At 53.3% G+C, this 15796-nt stretch overlaps 1 protein-coding gene across 1 annotated transcript in view; it reads left to right on the forward strand.

Annotated features, from left to right (window-relative positions):
• Positions 1-7330, forward strand: part of PRR12 (proline rich 12) — a 37591-nt gene extending 30261 nt beyond the window's left edge. The window contains exons 10-14 of the mRNA XM_045380003.2: positions 1552-1677; positions 2669-2766; positions 5743-5889; positions 6003-6098; positions 6352-7330. Coding sequence (XP_045235938.2) covers positions 1552-1677; positions 2669-2766; positions 5743-5889; positions 6003-6098; positions 6352-6498 — 614 coding nt within the window. The 3' untranslated portion in view covers positions 6499-7330. The remainder of the gene's footprint in view (positions 1-1551; positions 1678-2668; positions 2767-5742; positions 5890-6002; positions 6099-6351) is intronic.
• Positions 7331-15796: the final 8466 nt, after the last annotated feature.

Here is a 15796-nt window from a genome sequence, read left to right on the forward strand (position 1 = left end):
CTCGTCCTCTGCTTCCAGCCCTGCCCCACCTCCATTTGTTCCTAGCTGGTCCATCAGCCTGGACTTCAGCCTCACTCCTCCAGTCTGTCCGCTAGTTGGCTTTAGGAGGCATCTTTCTACACTTATACTCACCCCTTCCCTGCTCTCAGCTCTCCCATGTTTCCCTAGTACCCACCAGAAAAAGCCCTTGCCCTTTCTGCCTCGTGTTGGAGGCCCAGTATGGTTTGGTCTGCACTGACCTGTCCACTCCCAGCTCCCATCTCCTCCATCAGCCTTGCCTCTTTATGATCTGACCTCTCTGGACGCACTCTTTTGGAAACCAACAATGCTGCTGCTTTAGACTTAAGTGAAGCCACAATTAACTGCTCTGAGCTCTCTCTCAAGGCTCAGCCTTTGTTTGACCTTGAACAAGGGTGACTCTGATGCCTCCTGTGAGCTTCTTTTTTTTTTTTTTTTTTTTTTTTTTGAGACAAAGTCTCACTCTTTATTTCCAGTGCAATGGTGCAATCTCGGTTCACCGCAACCTCTGCCTCCCGGGTTCAAGCGATTCTCCTGCCTCAGCCTCCCAAGTAGCTGGGATTACAGGCGCCTGACACCACATTCAGCTAATTTTGTATTTTTAGGAGAGACGGAGTTTCTCCATGTTGGTCAGGCTGTTCTCGAACTCCCGACCTCAGGTGATCCACCTGCCTTGGCCTCCCAAAGGGCTGAGATTACAGGCATGAGCCACCATGCCCAGCCCCTTTGTTTTTTTTTTTTTTTTGAGATAGAGTTTTACTCTTGTTACCCAGGCTGGAGTGCAATGGTGGGATCTCTGCTCACCGCAACCTCTGCCTCCCAGGTTCAAGGGATTCTCCTGCCTCAGCTTCCCGAGTAGCTGGGACTACAGGCATGCTCCACCATGCCCGGCCAATTTTGTATTTCTTAGTAGAGATGGGATTTCTCCATGTTGGTCAGGCTGGTCTCGAATTCCTGACCTCAGGTGATCCACCAGCCTTGGCCTCCCAAAGTGCTGGGATTACAGGAGGCTACAGCACTTTACGGGCCATAGTGCCCGGCTTTTTTTTTTTTTTTGAGACTAGGTTCACTCTGCCACCCAGGCTGTGCAATGGCACAGTCTTGACTCACTGCAACCTCCACTTCCTGGGTTCAAGCCATCCTCCTGCCTCAGCCTCCTGAGTAGCTGGGATTATAGGCGTGTGCCACCACGCCTGGCTAATTTTTGTATTTTTAGTAGAGACAGGGTTTTACCATGTTGGCCAGGCTGGTATCAAACTCCTGACTTCAGGTGGTCTGCCTCAGCCTCCCAAAGTGCTGGGATGACAGGTGTGAGCCACTGTGCCCCGCCTTCTCTGAGCTTCTTGCAGTTCCTGTGGTTCTGCCACAAGAGCACGTGGCACTGGTGCTTGCCTGTCAGTCTTCCCTAGTGGACTTGGACCTCCTGAAAGCAGGGATTTCTCTTCTGGTCCCCAGTGTTGAGAACAGCATCTGCTACACAGGTGGTCTCAGAGGAAGTTGGGATAACGAGCCTGCGTCCTGTCTTTTCTGCAGAGCGGGCAGTACCTGGGCGTCTGCTGAAAACCCGGGCGATGCGGGAGATGTACCGGAGCTATGTGGAGATGTTGGTGAGCACAGCACTTGACCCAGACATGATCCAGGCCCTGGAGGACACGCATGGTGAGCTGAGGCCTGCGGAGGAGGGGTGGGGGCTGACTCGGTCTGAGGGAGCAGGTGCTGAGGGCTTGGACCTGGTCTGAGAGAGGAAGGGCTGGGACCTGGAGTCCTGGGTCTGAGGGAGGAAGTCCCTGGGTCTGAGGGAGGAGGGGCTGGGGGCCTGGACTCCCGGGTTTGAGGGAGGAGCAGCTGGGGGTCTGGACTCCCGAGTCTGAGGAAGGAGGGGCTGGGGGTCTGGACTCCTAGGTCTGAGGGAGGAGGGGCTGGGGGTCTGGACTCCTGGGTTTGAGGGAGGAGCAGCTGGGGGTCTGGACTCCCGAGTCTGAGGAAGGAGGGGCTGGGGGTCTGGACTCCTAGGTCTGAGGGAGGAGGGGCTGGGGGTCTGGACTCCTGGGTCTGAGGGAGGAGGGGCTGGGGTCTGGACTCCTGGGTCTGAGGGAGGAGGGGTGGGGGTCTGGACTCCTGGGTCTGAGGGAGGAGGAGCTAAGGCCTGGACCTGGTCTGAGGGAGGAGGGGCTGGGGCCTAGAGTCCTGGGTCTGAGGGAGGAGTTCCCTGGGTCTGAGGGAGAAGGGGCCGGGGGCCTGGACTCCTGGGTCTGAGGGAGGAGGGGCTAAGGACCCGGACTCCTGGGTCTGAGGGAGGAGCAGCTGGGGGCCTGGACTCCTGGGTCTGAGGGAGGAGGGGCTGGGGGCCTGGACTCCCGGGTCTGAGGGAGGAGGGGACTGGGATTGGACTCCCGGGTCTGAGGGAGGAGCAGCTGGGGGCCTGGACTCCCGGGTCTGAGGGAGGAGCAGCTGGGGGTCTGGACTCCTGGTTCTGAGGGGCGAGGGAGCTGGGGCCAAGACTCCTGGGTCTGAAGGAGGAGGGGACTGGGGCCTTTACTTTTGTCTCTGAGTGGGAAGGGGATTTGGGGACCCAGACTCCATGACCCCACCTTGGCCCCGGTGCTTTGTGGGGCTGTGGCCTTCCTGACACCATGTCCTCATCCATCAGACGAGCTGTACCTGCCCCCCATGCGGAAGATCGACGGCCTGCTGAATGAGCACAAGAAGAAAGTCCTGAAGCGGCTGTCGCTAAGCCCAGCCCTGCAGGTGCCTGGGGGTCTGGGCGGGGGGTGTCTGGGGCCCAGGGTCCACATAGAGAAGACATGTACATGTTGGCTGCTATTGGGGAGGGTGATTCTTGGAAGGAGATCGTCCTTCTGGGCTCAGATGGAAGAAAAGTTGAGGGCAGGACTGTCAGGAGATCTCTGGGTTCTCAACAGCTGTGAAGCCCACGTGGGGAGGAGCTGTGGGCCTTGGGGCGGTGGAGGGGAGGTTTTGAAAGGCTAGGCTGTTGTTGCGGAGAGTAAGTGTGGAGCCAAACATAGACTAGGCCTGCACCCAAGGCTGGCGCTGGACTGGTAGCTTCTTCGTGAGTCCAATGCAGGCTATTAGGATCCCAGGCTTCCGTGTTAAGTCATCTGTATGATTTCCCTTCTGGGATATTCTGGGATGGAATATCAGGGCTCTGAAATCCAATGGTAAACTAAACTGGCTCTGAGGATTCTGGTTGGGATGTTAGTGTGGCACTTAGAATTCCGGGATAGAGTGTTAGGGTAACTGAGGCTTCTGGAATCGAATGTTATTCTGGCTTTGAGAATTCTGGAAGACTTGTAGTGAGTCTGAGAATTCTAGGCTGATACTAAGAATTCTGGGATAGGCTGTGAGGCTGGCGCTGAGATGGCTGGTGGGAAGTTAGTCTTAGAAGATATACAGGGAGGCCTGGCGCGGTGACTCATGCCTGTGATCCTAGCACTTTGGGAAGCCAAGGCTGGCCTGAGGTCAAGAGTTCGAGACCACCCTGGCCAACAGGGTGAAATCCTGTCTCTACTCAAAATAAAAAATTAGCTGGGTGTGGTGGGGGGCACCTGTAGTCTTAGCTTCCCGGGAGGCTGAGGCAGGAGAATTGGTTGAACCCAGGAGGTGGAGCTTGCAGTGAGCCGAGATGGCACCACTGCACTCCAGCCTGGGCGACAGAGCAAAGGCTGTCTCCAAAAAGGAAAATATATGGGGAAATATTAGTCTGACTCTGAGAATTTTGAGAGAGATAGTAGTTTTCTCAGAATGATGGGTGGGATGTTAGAATGACTGATAATTCTGGAATGGATTCTTAGACTGGTGCGGAGAAATCTAAGCTGGAATGTTATGCTGGCTCTGAAAATTTGGGGGTAGAGTGCTGGGTGAGTTGGAAAATTCTGGGTAGCATTAGGTTATAAAAACTCTGGAGGGGCCGGGCGCGGTGGCTCAAGCCTGTAATCCCAGCACTTTGGGAGGCCGAGACGGGCGGATCACGAGGTCGGGAGATCGAGACCATCCTGGCTAACACGGTGAAACCCCGTCTCTACTAAAAAAATACAAAAAACTAGCCGGGCGAGGTGGTGGGCGCCTGTAGTCCCAGCTACTCGGGAGGCTGAGGCAGGAGAATGGTGTGAACCCGGGAGGCGGAGCTTGCAGTGAGCTGAGATCCGGCCACTGCACTCCAGCCTGGGGGACAGAGTGAGACTCCGTCTCAAAAAAAATAAAAAATAAAAACTCTGGAGGATATGAATCTAGTCTATAAATTCTGAGACGGATTGTTAGGCTGGCACTGAGGATTCTGGTGAGATGTTACACTAGGGTGGATAATCCCGGTGTAGGATATTAGGGTAGGTCTGAGAAGTATGTGTTATTAGTCGGGAGTTAGAATTCTAGGGTAGATGACCGGGTGCGATGGCTCACACCAGTAATCCCAGTACTTTGGGAGGCTAAGGCAGGCGGATCACGAGGTCAGGAGATCAAGACCATCCTGGCTAACATGGTGAAACCCTGTCTCTACTAAAAATATAGAAAAAATTAGCCAGGCATGGTGGTGGGTGCCTGTAGTCCCAGCTACTTGGGAGGCTGAGGCAGGAGAATGGTGTGAGCCCAGGAGGTGGAGTTTGCAGTGAGCCGAGGTCGCGCCACTGCGCTCCAGCCTGGGCGACAGAGTGAGACTTTGTCTCAAAAAAAAAAAAAAAAAAAAGAATTCTGGGGTAGATGGTTAGGATGGGACTGAGAATTCTGGGGTAGATGGTTAGGATGGGAGTGGGAATTCTGGGGTAGATGGTTAGGATGGGACTGGGAATTCTGGGATAGATGGTTAGGATGTGAGGGGGAATTCTGGGATAGGTGGTTAGGATGGGAGTGGGAATTCTGGGGTAGATGGTTAGGATGGGGCTGGGAATTCTGGGATAGATGGTTAGGATGTGAGGGGGAATTCTGGGATAGATGGTTAGGATGGGGCTGGGAATTCTGGGATAGATGGTTAGGATGTGAGGGGGAATTCTGGGATAGGTGGTTAGGATGTGAGTGGGAATTCTGGGGTAGATGATTAGGATGGGAGTGGGAATTCTGGGGTAGATGGTTAGGATCAGGCTGGGAATTCTGGGATAGATGGTTAGGATGTGAGGGGGAATTCTGGGATAGATGGTTAGGATATGAGGGGGAATTCTGGGATAGATGGTTAGGATGGGGCTGGGAATTCTGGGGTAGATGGTTAGGATGGGACTGGGAATTCTGGGATAGATGGTTAGGATGGGACTGGGAATTCTGGGTAGGTGGTTAGGATGTGAGTGGGAATTCTGGGATAGATGGTTAGGATATGAGGGGGAATTCTGGCATAGATGGTTAGGATGGGGCTGGGAATTCTGGGGTAGATGGTTAGGATGGGGCTGGGAATTCTGGGGTAGATGGTTGGATGGGAGTGGGAATTCTGGGGTAGATGGTTAGGATGGGGCTGGGAATTCTGGGATAGATGGTTAGGATGGTGCTGGGAATTCTGGGGTAGAATTTTGGGTGACACTGAGAATTTGAGCCAGGCCAGAAAGCACAGTGTAAGCTTCACTGGTCAGGCCCAGCCTCCTCTGTCCTTTGAGGAGACCAAGACTCCAGTTGTCTCTGCTGATCTGCAAACTGGGGGAAACTGAGGCACGGATCTGAGGCCTGGCTGTTGAGTTTGGGGTGTGTGGGTCCAGGGCGGTGTCCAGCTGACCCATCGGCTTCCCGCAGGATGCCCTGCACACGTTCCCACAGCTGCAAGTGGAGCAGAGTGGGGAGGGCTCCCCGGAAGAGGGGGCTGTGCGGCTGCGGCCCGCCGGGGAACCGTACAACCGCAAGACACTCAGCAAGCTCAAGAGGAGCGTGGTCAGAGCCCAGGTGGGCCCTGGGGCCAGGGCTGGGAGTGGGGAGTGTGGCAGTGTGTGCGGAGGGAGGAGAGGGGCTGCCCAGCGCCGGGCCAGAGGGGCTGAGGCATCTCCACTCCTACCCAGGAGTTCAAGGTCGAGCTGGAAAAGTCGGGATACTATACGCTCTACCATTCACTCCACCACTATAAATACCACACCTTCCTGCGCTGCCGGGACCAGGTGAGCCCCACCCACAGCACCCATCACCCTGGGATTCCAACCCTTGTGACCTCCTCTCGGGATCCGAGGGTCCAAGCCCAGCCCCATCCTGCCGCAGACCCAAGAGTTCAGGTCTTTCTAACTTGGACTTAAGGATGCAGCCCCCAGCCCTGGTCTCCCTGGGACACTGACATCTGACTCCCCAGGTCCCAGCCCCTTCCCTCCCCAGAGGCCGCTGTGCCACCCTTCCCAGTGCCGTGTTTGACCCCTGCAGACCCTGGCCATCGAGGGCGGCGCCGAGGACCTGGGCCAGGAGGAGGTGGTCCAGCAGTGCATGCGGAACCAGCCGTGGCTGGAACAGCTCTTTGATTCCTTCAGTGACCTGCTGGCCCAAGCACAGGCCCACAGCCGCTGTGGGTGACCCTGCCCCAGCCTGTGACGGGGGCGCCTCCTCCATGAACCAAGAACTGGGACAGAACCGTGTCCTCAGGAGCTAACCCCTGGGCTCCGTCGCCGGGAAAGGGGGTCATGGGTCAGGGTGTGTCTGTGCTGCCCCCTCCAGGGCAGGGTTCAGAGTCCGACTCCCCCCTCTCCCGAGCCCCCTCCACTCCCTCCCCATTCCTCCCACTGTTCGGTGTACAGAGAAATTATTTATATATATGTATAAATGTCTATTTAGTAACGGTTTCCCTCTCCCCTTGCCCCGACCCCCCCTCCACAGCCACAGCCCCCGCCCCCTCCACCTTGTACATAATGTATAGGAAAAGTCTATGTATGGCTGGGGGGGGTGGGGTGGCTTCAGAGAGCTGGGGGACCCCTTCCCCCCAAGTCCCCCCTGCAGGCCAAGATCTTTGCTAAAGGCCATTCCCTCCCCAGGGCATTTGGCATCGGGTGGGAGGGGAAAACGCATCTTGTTAATTATTTTTAATCTTATTTATTGTACATACCTGGGGCAGGGGGCTGGGGAGGTGGAGAGGGGAGAAGGGTCCCCTCTCTCTGCCCCTCCCACTCCTTTTCTACGGCGATTTGTCTGTGTCTGGCCCCCACCCGCTGCCCCCCCCCCTTGTTGTCTGGATGTGGTTCTATTTTTTATCGGTCTCCTTTCCCCTCCTCCCTGTTCTCGCCCCCTCCACCCCACCCCCTGCTCCCACCACCCTTTGTCTCTTGCTCTTTCTTGGGCTTCTGTACAACTCAACTTGTATACACTGTGTACACACAACCAGCCAAACGAAAACCCAACGGCAAACACTTTACCGGCAGGCTGGAGTGCCTCTGTCCTGCGGCGCTGGGGTGGGTGGCAGTGGTGGCAGGGGCAGAGGGTCTGGAACAGGACTTTCCTAGAGCCCTGGGCAGTGGGAGGCCTGAGGCTGGCATATGTTCTGTGTCCCCACGCAGCAAAGTATCCCACCCTGAAATTTAATGACTTCAGACAACACATACTTATCATTGGAGGGTTTCTTTTGTTTTTTAGCTAAAGACAGGATTTCGCTCTGTCACCTAGGCTGGAGTGCAGTGGTGTGATCATAGCTCACTGCAGCCTCCAACTCCCTGGCTCAAGCGATCCTCCTGCCTCAGCCTCCCAAAGTGACGGGAGTATAGGCAAGAGCCACTGTGCCTGGCTCTGTGTTCCTTATGTTACCCAGGCTGGCCTTGAACTTCTGGGCTTAAAGGATCCTCCTGCCCCAGTCTCAAGTAGCTGGCATTACAGGTGCATGCCACCACACCCAGCTCAAACCCTGTGCGTTTTTTTTTTTTTTTTTTTTTTGGAGACGGAGTCTCCCTCTGTTGCCCAGGCTGGAGTGCAGTGGTTCAGTCTTGGCTCATGCAACCTCAACCTCCCCAGTTCAAGCGATTCTCCTGCCTCAGCCTCCCAAGTAGCTGGGATTACAGGGGCCTACCACTACATCCGGCTAACTTTTGTATTTTTAGTAGATAACGGGGGTTTCATCATGTTGGCCAGGCTCGTCTCGAACTCCTGACCTCAAGTGATGCACCAACCTCAGCCTCTCAAAGAGATTACAGGTGTGAGCCACCGCACCTGGCCTCAAGTCCTGTATTGAATCCAAGTGAGCGGTCCATGGTACAGCACTCTCGGAGTTCCCCAAGAGCTTGTAGAAATGTAGAATCCGCACGGGCAGCAGACAAGGAGAGGGCAGGTCGAATAGGACTGTTTCCCCTCCTCCCACCCTTAAAGGAAAAGATGGAGAATCTCAGGCTGTTGCTCCGATCTACTTGATCAGAACCCACTTTTTAGTAAAATGCCAAGAGGATTCTCAAGCACATTCAAGTTTGAAGAACCGTGTTCTAGAATAAGAAGGTTAAAAATGTACAGGTTGGCTGGGCACGGTGGCTTACGGCTGTAATCCTAGCACTTGCGGGGGGCCGGGGTGGGTGGATGACTTGAGGTCAGGAGTTCGAGACCAGCCTGGCCAACGTCGTGAAACCCCGTCTGTACTAAAAATACAAAAATCAGCTGGACGTGGTGGCATGTGCCTATAATCCCAGCTATTTGGGAGGCTGAGGCAGGAGAATTGCTTAAAACCAGGAGGCGGAGGTTACAGTGAGTTGAGATCTTGCCATTGGGCCACTCCAGCCCTGGTGACAGAGCTAGACTCCATCTCAAAAAATGAAAAATGTGGAGGTCACCTGGCAATATTTTAGAACCCAGCCTATGAAGCAGTGAACAGGCTGTTGTCATTCTAGAGCCTAGGTGGAGGGACCACAAGTGTTCCAGAACCCTGGCTTAGTCCGTGGGTAGGGACCCAGTGTGAGATTTGAGGGTGGAACATCAGCATTCCAGATGCCCTTTTAGGTGAGATTGAGGAAGAACCCTCATCGTTCTAGAACCTTGAGTATCGTTCAAGGGGTGTCCAAGGAGAGAATATAGTCGTGGGTTCTTTGTGTCTGATTGGACCAGTAAAGCCCCTTCCTCATCCCTCTTTTTTGTTTATTATTAGAAACAAATTAAAAACCATGGCTTCAGGCTACTAAAAGCCTGAAACAGAACAACAAAATAAGGTGGGTTGGACAAATTTGGACTCTAGACCATCACGTTACAGTTTGTTTTTTTTTTTTTTTTTTGGGCAGAGTCTCTGTCACCCAGGCTGGAGTGCAGTGGTGTGATCTTGGCTCACTGCAAGCTCCGCCTCCCGGGTTCACGCCATTCTCCTGCCTCAGCCTCCCAAGTAGCTGGGACTACAGGACCCGCCACCACTCCGGCTAATTAATTTTTTTTTTTTTTTGTATTTTTAGTAGAGACGGGGTTTCACCATGTTAGCCAGGATGGTCTCGATCTGACCTCATGATCCGCCTGCCTTGGCCTCCCAAAGTGCTGGAATTATGGGCAAGAGCCACCGCTCCTGGCCACATGTTACAGATTTTAGAGCCCTGGTTTCAGACTAGAGGATGGATAGTAGCATTTGAGAACCATAATGGGCAAGTCAACAATAGACCTTGAGGCCAGGCGTGGTGGCTCACGGTTGTAATCCCAGCACTTTGGGAGGTGGAGATGAGCTGGTCACCTGAGGTCAGGAGGTTGAGACTAGCATGGTAAAAACTCTCTCTCCTTTTTTTTTTTTTTTTGAGGCAGAGTCTTGCTCTGTCTCCCAGGCTGGAGTGCAATGGTGCTATCTTGGCTCACTGCAACCTCCAACTCCCAAGTTCAAGCGATTCTCCTGCCTCAGCGTCCTGAGTAGCTGGGATAACAGGTGCATGTCACCACTCCTGACTAGTTTTTGTATTTTTAGTAGAGACGGGGTTTCACCATGTTAGTCAGGCTGATCTTGAACTCCTGACCTCGTGATCTGCCCATCTCAACCTCCCAAAGTGCTGGGATTATAGGCATGAGCCGCTGCACCCGGCAAACCCTATCTCTCTTAAAATTACAAAAATTAGCCGGGCGTGGTGGCTTGCGCCTGCTACTCAGAAGGCTGAGCAGGAGATTCGCTTGGGAGACTGAGGTTGCAGTGAGCCCAGATCGCTCCACCACACTCCAGCCTGGGCAACAGAGTGAGACTCCGTCTTAAAAAATTTAAAAAAGGATCATGAACTTTCTAGAATCATTGAGTTAAGAGGACTGAGTACAAACCATTACTGTGCTTGAACTGTGGCCTGTAGGGGTGCAGCCTTTGATGGGAAGCCACACACTCAAGGTCCTGGACGAGGCTGTCAAACTGAGGGCAAATGCCAGGTGAAAGTGGCTCATGCCTATAATCTCAGCACTCTGGGAGGCCAGGGCAGGAGGATTGCTTGAGTCCAGCCTGGGCAACATGGTGAGACCCTCATGTCTACAAAAAAAAAAAAAAAAGTTAAAATTGAGGCCAAAGGATTGGCATTGTCCCAGGTCAGAGTTCCAGGATGGAAAGTGGGTGGAGTGTTCTTTTTTTTTTTTTTTTTTTGTTTTTGAGACAGAGTCTCGCTTTGTTACCCAAGCTTGAGTGCAGTGGCATGATCTCGACTCATTGCAACCTCTGCCTCCTGGGTTCAAGCCATTCTTCTACCTCAGCTTCCCGAGCAGCTGGAATTAAAGGCACGTGCCACCATGCCCATTTAATTTTTGTATGTTTAGTAAAGACGGGTTTTTACCATGTTGGCCAGGATGGTCCCTAACTCCTGATCTCAGGTGATCCGCCCGCCTCGGCCTCCCAAAGTGCTGGGATTGATTAGAGGTATGAGCCACCATGCTCGGCCTGGAGTAGAGTGTTGTGAGCATGGACAGTGAGGTCAGGAATCGTCCCTTTAGGGACAGAATCACCTTGTGGTTGGCCTTTGGTATCCAGCTGCCCAAATTAGAATCCCAGCTGCAGCACTAACCGGGCAGGTTGGGTAACAGACCCCATCTTCACCTTTGCCATCTGTTAAACGGGCTTTTGTCAAAATGAAGGAAGACAACCAGTTTGGATCACCTGGCCTGCAGCTCCTGTGACCTGTAGCAGGAGATCTAGAGAAGCTTAACAGAGGTCCATGACATGACAGAAAAGGAGGAGAGAGACAGAAAGATAAAGATGGAGATATTGGCCACGCATGGTGGCTCATGCCTGTAATCCCAGCACCTTGGGAGGCCAGGGCGGGTGGATTACCTGAGGTCAGGAGTTCGAGACCAGCCTGGCCAGCGTGCTGAAACCCTGCCTCTACTGAAAATACAAAAATTTGTCGGGCATGGCCAGGTGCTGTGGCTCACGCCTATAATCCCAGCACTTTGGGAGGCTGAGGCGGGCAGATCACCTGATGTCGGGAGTTCAAGACCAGCCTGACCATCATGGAGAAGCCCTGTCTCTACTAAAAATACAAAATCAGCCGGGGTGGTGGTGCATACCTGTAATCCCAGCTACTCGGGAGGCTGAATCGCTTGAGCCCGGGAGGCAGAGGTTGCGGTGAGCCGAGATCACGCCATTGCACTTCAGCCTGGGCGACCAGTGAAACTCCATCTCAAAAAAAAAAAAAAATTGGTCGGGCATGCTGGCAGGCGCCTGTAATCCCAGCTACTTGGGAGGCTGAGGCAGAAGAATTGCTTGAGTCTGGGAGACGGAGGTTGCAGTGAGCCAAGATCATGCCACTGCACTCCAGCCTGAGTGGCAGAATGAGACTCCGCCTCGGGGGAAAAAAAAAAAAAAGATGGGGACATCAAAACCTGGAAAGCTTTAGAATCGTTGCTAGGGTCTGCCAGAGCACAGGGGAGGGGAGGAACCGAATACATAATTTCTGGCACTAACAGTGTCTAGGGAGATGCCAGTCTTTTCGATGTTGTCTGTTGATCTTTGGGACACTGGTGGCTGTAAACCTTCCAAAATGGTCTGCCAGTTGTGTGGAGCATTTGGGGGCAAGCGGTAACTTTTGTCACATTCTTAAAGTGCATCTCGGTCCTGCTAGAAGCAGGGTGCCCCAGCCAAGAAGTTGGCCCCATTGGGCGGTGTAGGAAAGACTCTGATCCTCTGCAGGGATCATGTGGATGGTGAGATCTGGGAAGAGAGATGTTGGCACAGGACTCCTTCCTGTTGGGGGTGCAGTATCCGCAGCTGGGGCTTAGGTGGAAGTGTCAGAGCTTGTTTGGAAACTGATTGAAACATTGCCCACCCTCTTGCCCCACCACTCCCCATCCAGCAGGGGTGGACCCCTGGTGTGCAGAGGTCCTAGCAGGAAAGAGAGCCAACAAGTGACATAGTACATCCGAGCCGTACTTTTTCCCAGGGAAGAAGGTTGAGAACAGGCCAAAGGTTCTGTAATAATAGAACCCAGAAAGGGATATTAGCTAATCAGTGTTTTGTTTTGTTTTTTTTTTTTTAGAGACAGTATCGCTCTTGTTGCCCAGGCTGGAGTGCAATGGCACACTCTCGGCTCACTGCAACCTCCGCCTCCCGGGTTCAAGCGATTCTCCTGCCTCAGCCTCCCAAGTAGCTGGGATTACAGACGCCCACTACCACACCCGGCTAATTTTTGTATTTTTAGTAGAGATGGGGGTTTCACCATGTTGGCCAGGCTGGTCTTGAATTCCTGTCCTTAGGTGATTCGCCCGCCTTACCCTCCCAAAGTGCTGGGATTACAGGCGTGAGCCACTGTGCTCAGCCCGCTAATCAGTGTTTTAATCCGGGATACAGAGGGACATTCATGGTTCTGGGGCAGAATGGAGAAGTGTCGGCCAGTCATTGATGGTGAGCACTTAGTATGCGCCAGGCTCATTCCTCCTCTGCAATCGTCTCCTTTAGCCTCGCGCTCACCCTGTGAAGTGGTTTTGTATTTGCCCCCATTTTACCGATGAGACTGAAGTGGCAGAGCTGGATTTGAATTCAGGCAGCCTGGCCTTGCAAAGGCCATACTCCACCCTAGGACTAGGAAGCAGGTTCCAGGATGGGTGCGAGTAGAACCTTCAGGGATCAGGACCCGGGGCACAGGAAGCAGATGGTTGACTGCTGACAGGTGGAGCCTCAAGTTCAGGGCATGGGGACATCTCGGTTGAGGGTTTTAGCCTGGCGTGTTGGGTAGGGCTTTAAAGATGGCCGGTCACACAGGCTTGGGAGGTGAGTGGACGGTAGTCTCCAGTTAACTTCAGCCTTCTAGGGTAGCAAATAGTGCACAGGACTGCCCCTCACCCCCACTAGAGCTTAGGTGGGATGGGGGAGAACCTTTTTTTTTTTTGAGGCGGAGTCTCACTCTGTCGCCCAGCCTGGAGTGCAGTGGCCGGATCTCAGCTCACTGCAAACTCCGCCTCCTGGGTTCACGCCATTCTCCTGCCTCAGCCACCCGAGTAGCTGGGACTACAGGCGCCTGCCACCTCGCCCGGCTAGTTTTTTGTATTTTTTAGTAGAGACGGAGTTTCACCAAGTTAGCCAGGATGGTCTCGATCTCCTGACCTCGTGATCCTCCCGTCTTGGCCTCCCAAAATGCTGGGATTACAGGCTTGAGCCACCGCGCCCGGCGGGGGAGAGTCTTAAGTGTTCCCAGGCTGGGCACGGTGGCTCATGCCTGTAATCCCAGAGCTTTGGGAGGCCGAGGCAGGAGGATTGCTTAAAGGGAGTTCAAGACCAGTGTGGGCAACGCCGCAAGACCCCCATCTCCAAAACAAAATGAAAAAGTAGCCAGGTGTGCGCTCGTAGTCCCAGCTACTTGGGAGGCCGAGGCAGGAGGATCACTTGAACCCAGGAGGTTGAGGCTGCAGAGTTGTGATCATGCAACTGCACTCCAGCCAGGGCAACACCCTGTCTCAAATAAATACATAAAATGTAAAAAACGAAGGGCTCCTTGGGAGGCTGAGGCGGGTGGATCACGAGGTCAGGAGATCGAGACCATCCTGGCTAACACAGTGAAACCCTGTCTCTACCAAACAAAATACAGAAAATTAGCCGGGTGTGGTGGTGGGCGCCTGTAGTCCCAGCTACTCGGGAGGCTGAGGCAGGAGAATGGCATGAACCTGGGAGGTGGAGCTTGCAGTAAGCTGAGATTGGGCCACTGCACTCCAGCCTGGGCGACAGAGCGAGACTCCATCTAAAAAAAAAAAAAAAAATGTTCCTAGGACACAGATGGGCTTTGGGCTTCCAGACTGAAGTGTGTCATCCACTTACCCACTGTGGCCTTAAGACACCCGACACTTCTGCTCCTCCCAGGATAGAATAGGGGGGTTGGATGGGGGGTGTCCACATTGACCCCAAATTGGATTTAGTGTTTAGATTCAGATGTCAGTGCCACTGGGAACTTTCTGGAACTGAGGACTTGCCAGACAGCTGCTTGGACACCATTCCACCCACCTGTCCCTTCTCGATATACATTGAAGGTGAGAATGGGACAGGCAGGGTTTGTAGCAGTTGCTTCCTGTCTCTTTTTATTTTTGTAGACAGGGCGTAGCTCTTGCCCAGGCTGGTCTCAAACTCCTGGCCTCAAGTGATCCACCCGCTTCGGTCTCCCAAAATACTGGGCTTACAAGCTTGAGCTACCACACCCAGCTGAGTTGCTGCCTGTTTCCAATGTCCTAGAACGTTCTATTGGAACGTTCTAGAAAGCACTATGCAATAGCCCACTCAGCAATGATAGGAATGTTGTCTATTTGCCCTATCTATTAAGATAGCCACTAGAGGCTGGGCGCGGTGGCTGACGCCTGTAATCCCAGCACTTTGGGAGGCCAAGGCAGGCAGATCACTTGAGGCCAGGAGTTCCAGACTAGTCTGGCCAATGTGGTGAAACCCTGTCTCTACCAAAAACACAAAAATTATCCGGACATGGTGGCACGCACCTGTAGTCCCAGATACTCAGGAGGCTGAGGCAGGAGAATCGCTTGAGCCCAGGAAACAGAGGTTGCAGTGAGTGGAAATCCTGCCACTGCACTCCAGTCTGGGTAACCGAGTGAGCCTCTGTCTCAAAAAAAAAAAAAAAAGCCACTAGCCATGTGTGACAACTGAGGTCTTGAAATGTTGATTTGACTAAGGAATTAAGTTTTATTAAAATATATATATATATATATATATATATATATTTTTTTTTTTTGAGACAGAGTTTTGCTCTGTTGCCCAGGCTAGAGTGCAATGGCACAATCTCGGCTCACTGCAACCTCTGCCTCCCGGGTTCAAGCTATTCTCATGTCTCGGCATCCTGAGTAGCTGGGATTACAGGCACCCACCACCGTGCCCAGCTGTTTTGTATTTTTAGTAGAGACGGGTTTTCGCCATGTTGGTCAGGTTGGGCTTGAACTCCCAACCTCAGGTGATCCGCCCGCCTCGGCCTCCCAACGTGCTGAGGTTACAGGTGTGAGCCACCGTGCCCGGCTTTTATTTTTTTATTTTTATTTATTTATTTATTTATTTATTTATTTATTTATTTTGAGACAGAGTCTCGCTCTGTCGCCCAGGCTGGAGTGCAGTGGCCTGATCTGGGCTCGCTGTAAGCTCCGCCTCCCAGGTTCATGCCACAGCTGGGACTGTAGGCGCACGCTGCCATCACCAGCTAATTTTTTGTATTTTTAGTAGAGTTGGGGTTTCACCTTGTTAGACAAGATGGTCTCGATCTCCTGACCTTGTGATCCGTCCGTCTCGACTTCCCAAAGTGCTGGGATTACAGGCGTGTGCCACCGCACCTGGCCGTATTTTTTGTTTTTTTGAGACAGCCTTTCTGTCGCCCAGGCTGGAGTGCAGTGGCGTCACCTTGGCTCACTGCAATTTTTGTCTCCCAGGCTCAAGCGATCCTCCTACCTCAGCCTCCTGAGTAGCTGGGACTACAGGCACGTGCCACCACGCCCA

The sequence above is a fragment of the Macaca fascicularis genome, chromosome 19 (assembly GCF_037993035.2).
Source record: "Macaca fascicularis isolate 582-1 chromosome 19, T2T-MFA8v1.1".
Lineage (NCBI taxonomy): Eukaryota > Metazoa > Chordata > Mammalia > Primates > Cercopithecidae > Macaca > Macaca fascicularis.